This window comes from Myotis brandtii, unplaced genomic scaffold (assembly GCF_000412655.1).
Source record: "Myotis brandtii unplaced genomic scaffold, ASM41265v1 scaffold268, whole genome shotgun sequence".
In the NCBI taxonomy this organism is placed as follows: domain Eukaryota; kingdom Metazoa; phylum Chordata; class Mammalia; order Chiroptera; family Vespertilionidae; genus Myotis; species Myotis brandtii.
Window position 1 is genome coordinate 3,026,248 of NW_005360187.1, and position 14,166 is coordinate 3,040,413.

A 14,166-nucleotide genomic window follows, 5' to 3' on the forward strand; every position below is an offset into this window, starting at 1 on the left:
TTGAAGTAAAAAACCAAAACGGGAACAAATACAATATTTGTATTTGCATGTGGCCCGCGGGCCGTAGTTTGAGGACCCCTGCTTTAAATAAAGGATGCCTCTTAGCCAGAAAATAGGGTGTTTGGGATAAATTACGGAGCAGTACATCACCATAGTGTCCACAAGCTGAAAGTCCACCAAACACTCTGTACCAAAATAAAAAGAAGGTATTTAGGAAATAATTTGCTCCAATTATTTCAGAAAAAAAAAATTGTCCAGCAAGTGAGAGAGAACAGAAGGAATGGTTGGCCAAGTGGAAATTTTCAGTCTGAGGTTATGTATAAAGATGTGTAGTTGCCTATAGTAGAAATCTCAAATCAGTGGTTTGGGAATGTTTACTCAATTCTGTTGCAGAGAAATCCCAGCTGCCACTGCATGCCTTGCCCAGGGTAGGCACTGCTAATCTGCCCAGTAGTCTTCCTTGCCAAACGTCCATTCCCATGCCTTGTTCATGGCAGACATTGGCAGTCTTTCTTGCTGAATCCTGATAGGGCCCCAGAATCTTTCTCAAAATCCTGAGTTTTCACCTCACGTGCCAACACCATTTGCCACCCCTGGTCTATTGTATCATCTCTTGAAAAATTTGTAACATAAAAAGACCTTCTGAATGAATTTATTTTAAAAATTGTATTTATTGATTTTGAGAGAGAGAGCGAGATGGAGAGGGGGGGAAGAGAAACATCGACTTGTTCCACCCATCCATGCCTTCATTGATTGACTCTTGTATATGCCCTGACCAGGGATCGAATCCACAACCTTGGCGTAGCGGGACTACGCTCTAACCAACTGAGCTACCTGGCCAGGGCTGGGTGAGCTTTTTATTAACTGAACCCTGACATAGTGCTATGTAAAAATTGTTAACTCAGACAGTTCCTTTGTTATTATTGAGTAGTTCACGAGCAGGAAAATGAATCGGAAATCCAGCTGACCCAGTGCCCCAATCTACTCTTATTTTATTGCGCCCTGTATTTGTGTTTTACCTTGCCAATGGAAATAGACCCATGTGTCTTCAAGGCCCAGAACGTCCTGTCCTCTTGTTGTGGTTAAACTGCTGTAACAAATAGATTAAAAAACAACAGTGGCTTTTTCAGTCTTCAGGTTGGTGGGGCACCCCATTCTTGATCCCAGGTTCCTCCCATCACCTTGCCCGGCCTCTCCTAGGGCAAGTCGAAGCTAAGTGACTGCGATGTTAGGCACTTTGGCTGGCAGGAGCGGGGAGAGTTTGGACAAGGCACACCCACTGCCCAAGGCTCCAAGGGATGGAGTGCTTCCTTGTGCTCACAGTTAATTGGTGAGGCAACCACACCACCAAATTGCAAGGGAGGCTGGGAAGGGTAATCTAGTAGGAAGCTGCGTGCCTGGGAGACGGGGAGGAAGGATTTTAGTGGCTTTAGCCACAGATATCCTTCAGTCATCAGAGGAGTGAGTCACCTGGTTGTAATTCTTGTCCTTTGTTGGTTCGAGGCCCTGGAGCGAAGCCAGCCTGGCTCTTTTCACCCTGCCCAGCGACCTCTGGGCACCTGAGCCAAGATGCACAGTCTATCCTTGCTGAGTGGATGGAAGGACTGTTGCACCCCCAGAAATGTGACCCCCATTCTGGGCAGCTGACTGAGACGGTCCTCCTCAACACGGCCTCAGGAGTGAGTGGCATCTGGGCTAGGTTTTGATTGGTAAACTGCCTCCTGTTAGTTCAGGGCACTCTCTTGTTGGGACAACCGAGGCCTACAGTTTGGCCAGGGTTTGTTCAGGCTGGAAAATAAGGCAGGACGGAGAAAAACTGCACAGCCCACCCGGGATGTCAGTGAGCACTGGGTCTGCCAATGGGTTCTGGGTCCAGTTGACCGAGCTCTGCACTGTGGGGTGGCCGTGGGGGGTGGGGAGGGGGTGCCCTTTCACGGGATGCTGCTGCTGTCAGCTCACCCAGGCAGTCAGGGCTGATAGGAAACCCCGGTGCAGACATGTAGGTCACCACCTGTAACAGCTAAGCTTTCACTTTTCCCTCCTACCTTTGTCCTTTTTGTCTCAAGCGTGATAAAAGCATGCTGAAGTCCACGGTGGTAAGAATACTAGCATTTATTGAAAACTGTGTGGAGGGCTGAGTGCTCAAATGTGTTATCACATTTAGCCTTCTGAGTAGCCCTACGCTCATGTTCCAACATTATCCCCAATTGGCAGATAAAGAAACAGGGGCATATAGGGATTGGATTGCTTGGCCAGGGTCCCACGGCTTGTATGGTGGCACTGAGCCCTTGTATGGTGGCAGGGCCTGTACCCCTAAGGAACTGTCCTGGCCTTCCCTTCGGTGCCACATGCTGTGTTGTCTGCTGGGGGTTCAGAGGTGGCCTGGTCTGGAGCAGTGTGGAAGTCCATGCACGTTTTGCATCCGCTCTCCAGCAGGCAGCACTGCCTGTCATTCAGCACTGGGGTTGTGAGGGTAGGGAGGTGTGTGTGTGGCAGCTGGTCCAGGTGGCCAGGCTGTGGGACCCGCAGGGAGCAAAATGACTCATCCCTGCCTTTGTGGAGCTGACGCTGAGTGGAGGAGGCAGACCAGCCCAGGTGGTTTTAGCACAGTTGCAGGTGCACTGAAAGAGGAGGGCAGTAGCCTGGTCTAGAGAGGGTCAGGGGGGAAAGTTCCAGGCCAGGTGGGCTGGGGCCAAGGAGGGCAGTGTGAAGCCAGGACGTCCAGGAGGAGCCAGACCTGGCCCAGGTGGGCTGCTCTGAGGGCAGTGGCCTGTTCTGGAGAGGGTCTGGGGGGAGAGTTCCAGGCCAGGCGGACCGGGGCCAAGGAGGGAAGGTGAACCCTGGGCAGTGTGAAGCCAGGAGGTCCAGGAGGAGCCAGACCTGGCCCAGGTGGGCTGCTCTTTGTACCATATTCTCTTTTGGAAGGTCTGATGCATGACCAGTTGTTCTGTTCCTGGGTGACTCTTGGTTCCTCTTTGGCTGCCCTCTCAGGCCACGTTGGTCTCCTAAACTACTCAGCTCAGATGTGTCCCCCTGTGCGCCTCCCTTACACGTCCTGGGTTCACATGTCCTTACATGTTCAATGTTGTGTCTCAGCCTCCTCTTGGAACCAGAGACGAGGGACCGCAAAGTCTCATGACCTATGAGTTGCTTGACTCAGAGAAGTGACATATTAAACATTTTATCCTCCTGTTAATTCACGAGGTACTTTTTTCCTTTTGCTTTCTTCTTGCACACAACACTGGGATTATAGCTTCTGGGCTTCTGGTTCTGGGGAAGAGTGTTTGGCACATAGCAGGTACTAGGAAGTTAGGTGAATGAAGTAGGGGAAGGAGGTAACATTAATGCCTACTGCATACCGGACATTGTGTTTTGCTCATGGCATTCTTTGCCACTTGCTCTTTTTTAAAAAAAATGTATATATGTATGTATGTATTTCAGAGAGGAAGGGAGAGGGAGATAGAAACTTCAATGATAAGAGAGAATCATTGATTGGCTGCCTCCTGCATACCCCCTACTGGGGATCAAGCCCTCAACCCAGGCATGTGCCCTGGCCGGGAATCGAACCGTGACATCTGGTTCATAAGTCGATGCTCAACTACTAAGCCATGCTGGCCGGGCAGACCCACTTACGCTTACCGCAGCCCTGTGAAGTGTTGACTGTGATCATTGCCATTTGGTAGGTGAGGAGAAATAAGGCTCAGAGAGGGTGGTCAGATTGTTCAAAGTGACATTTCTAGCTGAGCTGCTGGTTCCAGAACCTGCACTAGCTACAGTGCCTCTCAGTGGGTAACAGAGACGAGAGGGCAGGGAGCAGAGCCTGTGGCAGTATCTCCCCAGCTGGCCGAGTCGTGTGCCGAGTATGGGGGGTGAATTGTCCCAGGCACAGTAGAAGGAGGTTTTCTGAAACCCCTACTCCTCCTTGATTCCTGCACAGACACGTGGCTATTTCCGACCCCATAGCGAGCTGCATTGTGGCCAATGGATGACCTGCTTACCTAGGAGAGCAGAAGTGTGGAATGGAGTCTGCTCAGGCTTGTCCTCCCGGGCCCCGCCCCATTGCCCCGGTTAATTGGTACAGCCAGGAGAGAGGGTCGGCACAGTACACATAGTAGGTGCATAGATGGTTGTGTGGATCCGACCCTCCTGATACAGTAGAGAGGTGAAAGATCACCACCCCCTTACCTCTGCAGAAGTTGCTCACAAAAGCGCTGTTTCCAAGATGCTTCTGAAGATGGCCTAAAAATAGCTGCTTTCCACCCCCGTAAATGCGTCCATTCCAGAATTTTGCTTAACAAGGCCTGGAGAACTGATGTGCTGAAATGACGTGAAAACATTCCACCCTAGAATTTGCAGTAGCTCAAGTTAACTTTCTAGCTATTAAAAAAAAGAGGGTGGGGGCGGGGGCTCTGCCCTCACTTCTGAGCAATGCTGGGTGATTTTAAGTACTTCCAGAAGGTGGATGTGGTTTGAGGGTCAGTGTTGCCCAGAGCCAGGACCAGTTACGTGGGGATTGTGATTGGTTGTGATTTGGGGAGTTGAAACTTGTGGACGGATTCCAACCCCCTGCCAATCTCAGCAGATTCCAGGAGGTGGGGTGGGCGTGGTGGCGTTGGCTTGTTGTGTTCCTGAAAGAGGCTCACTAGCTCTCCTGCCAGAGAGGCTTCTGGCTGACGGCTCTGCCTCCACACTCCGCATAAACATCGCAGAACACACTCGGGTCCGGAAATTCTGTGACCTGCTGTGCTGGTCAGACATCGGCACCGTGATGCTGTGTGGCATTTCATTTTCAAGGAGTCTCCCGTTTCATGTGGGTGGGGATGGGGGAGGCTTGGGCAAGAGTTCGGGGAAACATTTGAACCTTGAAGCACTTGAACCGTCACCTGTCAAAATCACTCTCGGAGTGAGGATGGCCGTCCCTCCAGCCTCTTTGACCAGCAGGACAAAAGTATCGTTTATCCCAGTGCGACCTTAACGGGGGCTTCCCCATTTGGACACCCACCTCACATTCATTGGAAACAGAAGTTCTGGGCATTGTATTTTTCAGAAATTTGGCTCAGGCTTTTACTGGGTCATATTTCCCCCCAAATCTTTTTGAAAAAGATTCACGTCTCATTCCTTGAGACCAGCATGCATGCATAAGCTGGGTAAAGACAGAGCAAACTGGTTTCATGGTTTGATTTGTGAAAGAAATCTGCAAGTTTGCATTTGAAAAACATTTAACGCACGACTGAGGGAAGTTTGAACTTTGCAGACTGATGCCTGTGGCTGGATGAGACTTGGGCCTGTTCAAGGCCAGCCCCTCCCCCCCCACCTTTGCACCCCTGTTACCTTAACTATCTATAAGCATTCACTTCCTCCCTCCCCTCACCCCACTCTTCTCCCTTTAGCTTGAAAAAAGAAAACTGGCATGGAAAGTTGTGTGACCTGGAATGTCTTAGGATCAGTTGGTAGCACTTACAGCCTCATAATAGGATACCTAATCCCCCAAATTCAGTCATGGTCAGAGGCTGTCTGCTGGAGAAATGTGTGGTCTGGTGGGTGAATTCCATGGATCTTAGGGTTCTGGGCAGTGTCCCGTGTTGCATGCAGATTGTTGCTGGTTTATTGACCATGGGCCCTCCTGGGCAGCAGAGCTGGCTTCATGGTCACACGGCCAGTGCAGTGCAGCTGTGCAGGGCCCTGTGCGCAGAAGGCTCTGTGCTTGCTTTAATGCTCTGCTGCTGCCGTCTTGAAATTCTTAGTACTTTTTGGACAAGGAGCCCTACATTTTCATTTGTCACCGGGCCTGTGAGTTAATGTAGACAGATCTGCTTAAAAGCTATTATTTATACAATCTATTACATGAAACATCATGGGCTTTCATTATTTATACAGTTCATTACAGAGAATATCACTGGGCACCATGATTTTGAATGAGAGAATTGCTCGAATTTAGTTGGTCTTACCAGCCAGTTCATGATAATCTTTACTCATCCGGTTTCACATGATCAGGTTTTATTATGACGGAATCTGCAACCATGAAATTACCTTTGGTTTCTATGGTTTTGGGTGTGGCTTTTTAGGAGAGTCTTTTCTTGTAAAAGATGTAACATTGAACAGGTTAATTAAAAAAAAAAAAAGATCCCGCCCTTTCAGTTTTGAGTGGCATGCTATTTCCTCTTTATCAGCATGTGAGTATATTTTTCATGTGGTTGTAGTTGGGTTTCATTTTAAGTGCAGTTTGGTGTGTGTTTTTAACCAACATTCAGATGGCTTGTGGTGGGTGGGCCAAGGTGAAGAAGGCTCCATTTCTCCCCAGCAGGTGCTCACAGACCTAGACGGGATGTGGTAGGCTGAGGAGTCCTAGGCACAGAGCTGGTGGGAGGGAAGGGCCACCAGCCGCCAGATCTGGCCATTGAATGACAAGCCATGGTTTGTCCTGCAGGAGGATGGGGTAAAGGGTCTTCCCCTGAAACGGAATACCGAACACTTGACTTTTAAAAACTTTTTTTTTATTATGGGAAATTTCAAACATACACAAAAGCAGAAATAATAGCATAATGCATTTTTATGTACCAAGGCCACCAGTTTACAACATTTTGGAATCTTACTTCACCTATTCCCATCCTCAGATATTTTGAAGCAAATTCCAGCATTGTATCCTTTCACTCTTAAATGGTTCAGTACGATTCTCTAACAGATGAGGACTTCATTTCCTTTTTTTACAAAGAGCATGATTCACCCTTGTGCAACCCAGAGGAATGACCAAGCCTTGGCCTCTCTCCCCAGATAGCAAAGCCATCGTGGATGGGAACCTGAAGCTCATCCTGGGCCTGGTATGGACCCTGATCCTCCACTACTCCATCTCCATGCCCGTGTGGGAGGATGAAGGGGATGACGATGCCAAGAAGCAGACGCCGATTTATAAAGAGCATGATTCACCCTTGTGTAACCCAGAGGAATGACCAAGCCTTGGCCTCTCTCCCCAGATAGCAAAGCCATCGTGGATGGGAACCTGAAGCTCATCCTGGGCCTGGTATGGACCCTGATCCTCCACTACTCCATCTCCATGCCCGTGTGGGAGGATGAAGGGGATGACGATGCCAAGAAGCAGACGCCGAAGCAGAGGCTGCTGGGATGGATTCAGAACAAGATCCCCTATTTGCCCATCACCAACTTTAACCAGAACTGGCAAGACGGCAAAGCCCTGGGTGCCCTGGTAGACAGCTGTGCCCCAGGTAAGTCCCCATGGTTACCTAAGCCATCTCTTTGGGATGGGGGTATATGGGCCCTAAACTTCTGGGTTTTCATTGGGAATGCTAGGTTTGCTGTGATTGGTGTATTTCTCCTGGTTTTGGCTCATTGTAAGATAGTGAGAGGCACTGAAAATGACTCCATCTACCTTTCCAATGGCATGTCTTATAGGTGTAGCCATGGACTTGTTTAAGCATTGAATTCAGTTATTTATCCAAATTCCCAGTGAAGGCCTTAATGCTTGGACCAGGCCTGGGGTTTAGCTTCTAGACTCCAAAGTCCTGCTGCTTCCCACAGTTGGTGCCTAGTTTCCCGTAGCCTTTGGCAAAAACATGTGGCCTGTTAGGTGGCTTGGCATGAAAATCTAAAAACTTTCATTGAGCGGAAAGTACCCATTTTTATCGACCACTGGCTTGACTATATAAGGCTTTCTCTGCCCTTTTCTTTCTGTGTTGCTATGAAATAGGGCTTGGTCAGGATCCAGTTGGAGCCTTTTCCACCCTTTCCTGAGTAGCTGAGTATGCCCCAAGACAGTAATTATCCTCATGAAGGGATTAGATTGATGGGTAGAGTTTGCTGGTACACACTCAATAGAAAAGCCAGAGCCTATGTTTATATGTATCGCTCAAAAAAATTTTTAATAAAAACTCTAATAACCATATTTTCCATTTACTGAGTGCTATGCATGTGCTGGGCACATTAATATTTAGTAAGCTAGTGCTTCTCAACATGCTCAAAGCAGAACTGTCTGGTGTCAGTTGGGTACTGGGGGAGGGCTGACTCTAGGCCTTATTCTGTAAGCTGGAGTCATCAGAAGTAACTCGGAGCTCAGCAGCAGGCCATTGCCCAGTGCCCTCATCCTTGCTTGCATCCAGAGACTCATTTTAGGAAACCTCTTTCCAGTTTAAATGTGGGGATTTTTACTCTAGTCCTAAATACTTCTTGTGCTTTCAAAGGTTTTTGAGATAATTCTAGGTTTGGCCTTTTAGCAAGTGGATTTTTTAAATTATACAGGATGCTAGTTCAGTCTTTTTAGATATATCCAAGAATGGGATTGTGATATTGTGACTTAAAATAAGAAATATATATATTTGGTCTTTGTCCCCTTTCCTGGTACTGAGCTCCTAAAACCCTTGGAATTTCCTAAGTGACAAGAACCACGATAATGGTGTCTTTCAACCACACCCGAGTTTATGTTAATGAGGTGACTTTTGGAAAGCCCCAAAGATGGGGTCTGGTTGTCCAGGGAACCCACCCATTAGAGGATTGAAACTTTCAGCTTTCTCTTCTGACCCCCAGAGAGGGGAGAGGGGCTGGAGATTGAGCTCATCGCTAGGACCAGGGATTGAATCAATCCCGTTTAAGTAATAACGCTTCCCCAAAATTCCTGAATGTGGGGTTTAGGGAGCTTCCAGGTTGGTGAGTACGTGAAGGTTCTGAGGGCGGCACCCTCAGAGAGGCCATGGACATTCCTCCCCCTTCTCCTGTCCTCCCCTGTGCATCTCTTCCATCTTTCCGTTCCCTTTGTAATGAACTGGTAATCTAGTAAGTAAACGGTTCTCCTGAGTTCTGCGAGCCACTCCAGGAAATGAGTAAACCTCAGGAGGGAGTTGTAGGTTTGTATCTGGTCAGTCAGAAGCCCAGATGGGTGGAAAGAGGGAGTGCGGTTTTGTGGGACTGAGCTCTCAGCTTTGGGATCTGATGCTACTACCCCCAGGTAGATAGTCAGAATTGAGGTACCTTGTAGGACACCCAGCTGGTGTGAACCCCACACATTTGGTGACCAGGGTACAGAAGTGTGAGAGTGGAAGGTTGAAAAATATCTCCTGCAAAAGGCACTAGGGCCAGATGGTTTTACAGGCTGAGTTTGCTTATATCACACCTTTAAGGAGTGGCTAACCCCCATCTTAATGCAAGAAGATAACATCTTCAAGGAGACTCTCAGCTAAGACAGAATAGTTCTATCCTTCCATACCCACATGTCTGTAAAGTGTATTCAAATGCTCCTTGACTTACTATCGGGTTATGTTCCCATAAACCCATTGTAAGTTGAAAATACTGAAATTCAAAAAAGCATATAATATGCCTCAGCTATCAAACATAGCTCAGTCTAGCCTACCTTAAGCAAGTTCAGCCTATGGTTGGGCAAAATCATCTTGTTGCCACTGCCCAGCCTTCACAAGAATATTGCACCGTATATCACTAGACCAGGAAAAGTTCAAAATTCAAAATTATGAATATGGTTTCTACTGATGACAGACTGCTTTTGCACCATTGGCAAGTTCAAAAATCTCTTCCGTCAGCTATTACTCACAGCATCTTTTGTGTTATGTTAACAGGTCTGTGCCCAGACTGGGAATCCTGGGATCCACGAAAGCCCGTGGATAACGCACGAGAAGCTATGCAGCAGGCAGACGACTGGCTGGGTGTCCCACAGGTACTCATGCATGCACGCCCCCTCCCAGAGCTCTGCTCCCACCCTCTGGCTTGTTCTGGGACTGGATGGGCGTTTCTTTGAGTCTGGCAGGACTCAGCATTAACCTTCAAAGAGTATTGCTTGTGGCACGCTCCCGTCTTCCTCAGTTTACCAATAATAATAGGTTCTTATTGACTTAGGTCCTTGTAGAGCATCCAAAAGTCTTTACTCTTGGTCACATGTGGCAAATTTTCTAGTATTTCTGCTCCAAAAATTTCAAAGGCTATCTTTGGACAATGGGTTGCAAATGAGGACACTAATGATTAGGTTGGATCATAAGAAATCAATATTTAATCACTTCTTATCTATTTAAAAATTTTTAAAATTTTATTCTCTTTGGAAAGAAATCATGGAACTTAGAATTTAAAAGAAATGTAAACCAGGATAACCTACAATTAATGAAAATTGTGACAGAATTTGTATTGCCCATAATCCTATCACAGAAATATCACAAGAGAACTTGGAAATTATAGAGAACTTGGTAAGTCTTAGATACCATCTGCAGTAGCCACATTGAGGATGATTCTTCTAAGCCCTTGCAAGGAGTCTAAATAGCCCTTCCTTCTCACAATTGAACACCATGACTCCCACGTTAAAAGCCCTGGTCAAGAAAAGCTGTGGGTAGCCAGTGCCATGGGTGGATGACCTCACCACAGGCTTCATTGAGGTCTAAGTTGGTGTTCAGAGCTGAGTTTAGTGCATTTTGTAACGAGATCCCTTGGGAGGTAGAAAAACTTGCCTCTATTTCTTTGGTTTGGTTTTGGCATCGTGTCTCTGCTTCATGGCCCATTTCTTGGCTTTTCCATCGTCAGGAAGTGGCGGGGTATGTTTTTCATCTCTTAAACCTAAAACCATCTCCTTTTGACGTTCATGTGATGTTGGCACTGTTAAGTTGTTGAAGGAGCTGCCTAGACGAAACGCCAAATCACCACCCGTCCTCCATAGTATGAAACATATTATACAAACCCAAATGGCTATTTTGATGCTGCAGGCTAATCATCAGAATGATTTCTGTGTGTTTTTTTTGTTGTTTTTTAACCACGGGAACAGGAAAGCTAGGGACATATGTTGTTCATCTGCATTTGGTTAACCTGGTTCATGAGACCGAGTCTTCTGTTCATCTCAAGAGGTGTGGCTTGCCTCTTGTTGGGGCAGGAGGATTTTGGGTGCTATTTAGGGCCGGGTCAGGTGATAGAACTGAGTCTGCAGTGCCTGCAGTGAGGCTGCCTGGCCAGCATGGGTTATAACTTGACTAATATTCTCGTTCCTAAGATGAATATCTGCAGAAATTTATCACCTCTCCATTTTTTAAATGGCTTCTAAGGGTGCTAATCTCATATGTAATTGTTCCTTCATCCTCCTCCCCTGATGTACTTATCCTACTGGGAAGTTTGACGAGGGGAGTGAGTGGGTTATTTCAGGGGTGGAGGGAAAGTATGTACTCTGGGAATGACATAGAGAATTGTCCGCAGAGGGCCCTCAGCTTCCAAAGGGAATGGTGACACCTCTCAAAGGTCAAAACACACAGATCTTGGCATAGCGCCTGATGAAGTTCACTTAATTTCTTATTATTTGTAGTGTGTAAGAGACGTTTGTAAAAACTTCAATACCTTGATGTGTTGTGGCATTCACTCTCCGTGTCGCTGTTCTAGGTCATCACTCCTGAAGAAATCATTCACCCGGATGTGGATGAGCACTCGGTGATGACGTACCTGTCCCAGTTCCCCAAAGCCAAGCTCAAGCCCGGGGCTCCTCTGAAACCCAAACTCAACCCCAAGAAAGCCCGGGCCTATGGCAGAGGTAAGCACCGGTCGTGTTGGATTTGAGGCTTGCCCTCAGGTCTTAGAGAATATGATGTGGCTTCAGGAGGAGGGTTCTCAAAACCAAGAATGTAGGCTACACCCTGGGAGACGTTGCAGGCCTTCGTCATCAGCGTTTGTTTGTTGGTTTGTTTATGACTATCCTGTTCTGCCTTGTGGATCTAGGCTGTAAGAAACACTGCTGATGTAATGTGCCAGAGACTGATGGGTTTGCTGCTTTGTGATTTAATGCACCAACCCTGGGATGAAGAAAGGACTATTGTCCCACTTTTTAGATGAGGAATCAGAGGCGTAGTCCACCGGGAGTGGGAGGTGGGAGACAGGAGCCTGGGTCTTCTGGCCAATGATTCCTTTTTCCTTTGGTTGTGCTAAAGCTGCTCAGATTTCCAGATGGGTTGGGAGCTATTGATAACCCCTGGCAGACACTTCCTTGCTAAGACATCCTGTTTATGCAGCTGCCAGGAGTGTTCTGCTCAGAACGTTATGTTGGGTTGAAGGCATTTTGAGGTGCTTGGTGTTCTGGTTGGCACCTGACTTTAAGCAACTAATTTTTATGTTTGTTTGTTTTCATTTACACTTCACCTTCAAAATTATTCTGTATTTGTTTCAGGTGTACAGCATAGTGGTTAGACAACCATGTACTTTACAGAGTGCTCCCCCCTACCCCCCGATATTTCAAGTACCCACCTGGCCCCGTGCATAGTTATTAAGCACGCTATTATTTTTTTTTTCCAGGGGAACAGTTGTATTTCAACTCAGTGTGATTTCTGGTAAAGATCAGCATAGCAAGATACAACTTGCTTCTTTTTCTATAGGAGTGTATTGTATTTCTTTTTCTTGTTTTGTTTTTTTTAATCCTCACCCAAAGATATTTTTTAATTGATTTTATTTTTTTAGCAAGTGAGAGAAAGATGAGAGAGAAAAACATTGATCGGTTGCCTTCTGCATGTGCCCTGACTGGAGATCAAACCCACAACCTAGGTATGTGCCCTGACTGGGAATCGAACCTGAAACCTTTTGGTGTACAGGATGACGCTCTGACAACCGGAGCCACCTGGCCAGGGCTGCATTGTATTTCTTAATGACAATTGGAAAAACATTCAGATACACAAAATAACTTGCATATTCTCCTAGAATCTACAGTTCTTACCATTCTAATATAGTTGTTTTCTCTTGCCCTTTGTGCATTACATGTATATGTGTGTCTGTGTGTGTGTGTGTTTGTGTGTGTGAGTGTGTGTGTGTGTGTGTGTGTGTGAGAGAGAGAGAGATTGATTGATTATTGGAAACATGGTGACATTTTACTCCTGAATATATCAGCAAAGCCTGTCTGTCCTACAAATAGGACATCCTCTTACAAAACCACAATATTCATCATCACACATAAGAAAATTAATAATAATTTCATGCCAACTGATAATTTTGCTTTCAAATTTATTGTCCTAAGATTCTTTTATAGTTTTTGTTATTTTACAAACCAAGATTTGATTATAATTCACTTACTACATTTCTTTTTTTGTCTTTAGACTCTTTTAATCTAGAATAACTTCCCCCAACTTTTTAAAAAAATGACGTTGACTTTCTGAAGAATCCAGAACACTTGTCTTGTGGGCTGTCCCACACACTCCATCCCTTTGAAGATAGCATTGCTGTGCTTGGCCTGAGCTTAGTCTAAGGATGACCTACAGCCAGGGAGTGGTGATGACCGTGTGTTGTCTCAATCTCACTGGCCAGGTCCTTCTTGCTGTCTTTTTAGCACGATTTAGACCAGAACGCAGCTCGATTGCTCTGGAACAAACCCACGTGCCATTTGAGGTCCCTTTGGCAGTGAGGTGGGGTCTGTGAATCTGTTGTGTTATATGTTGTTTGAGGGCCTCCCCCAGGTGCAGTCTCTCCCAGGTCAGTGTGCCTGTGCTTGCTGTAAAGGTGCTTTCTGTAAGCCATATCAAAGGTGGTGGCTGCAGTAAAGAATCTCTGATTTTAAAGGTTAAAATTTAATCTCTGAATTTAAAGGTTTTTTTTGCCATTCCTAAATGGCAAATAAAGCTCGAACAGCCAAATAAATTTCTTGTCAACATAACTGGTCAAATAAATTGAATCTGACCAAAGCACCAAATGCTTGTTTGCAGTAACCTTATCAGTGGCCGGCCAGTTTCCCCATTGTTAATGTGAAATGGTTTCCTCTGACTGCTATTTTCTAAAAAGTGACAACTTGTTATACTTTAGGAATGTGGCTAGTCACTGCTTTTTCCTTTATCTGCCTCTTTGTGTTATGTACTTAGGGACCAAACACCTTAAAAAAATTTTTAAAAATCCTTATCTGAGGATATGTTTATTGATTTTAGAGAGAGAGAAACATTGATGTAAAAGAGAAACATCAATGTAAGAGAGAAATATCAATCAGTTGCCTCCCATATGCACCCCAACCAGGGACTGAACCTACAACCTAGTATGTGCCCTGACCAGGAATTGAACCCACAACCTTTTGGTGCACAGAATGGTGCTTCAGCCAACTGAGCTACCTGGCCAGGGTGCAGACACCTTTTAAGAAGTGTGTGTGTGTGTGTGTGTGTTTTACCACAATACAAATGTGGTAAAATATACATAACATTCACTAATCTAACCATTTTTAAG

General features: G+C 46.1%; 2 protein-coding genes across 2 annotated transcripts in view; both read left to right on the plus strand.

Moving 5' to 3' along the window:
* The window catches only part of LOC106726464 (filamin-B-like), a 52,967-nt gene extending 46,020 nt beyond the window's left edge, over nt 1–6,947 (plus strand). Inside the window, exon 2 of the mRNA XM_014541314.1 lies at nt 6,772–6,947. Within this exon, the coding sequence (XP_014396800.1) occupies nt 6,772–6,947 (176 nt within the window). The remainder of the gene's footprint in view (nt 1–6,771) is intronic.
* The window catches only part of LOC102255293 (filamin-B), an 85,582-nt gene continuing 78,359 nt past the window's right edge, over nt 6,944–14,166 (plus strand). Inside the window, exons 1-3 of the mRNA XM_014541315.1 lie at nt 6,944–7,220; nt 9,576–9,673; nt 11,365–11,512. Of these exons, the coding sequence (XP_014396801.1) occupies nt 6,944–7,220; nt 9,576–9,673; nt 11,365–11,512 (523 nt within the window). The remainder of the gene's footprint in view (nt 7,221–9,575; nt 9,674–11,364; nt 11,513–14,166) is intronic.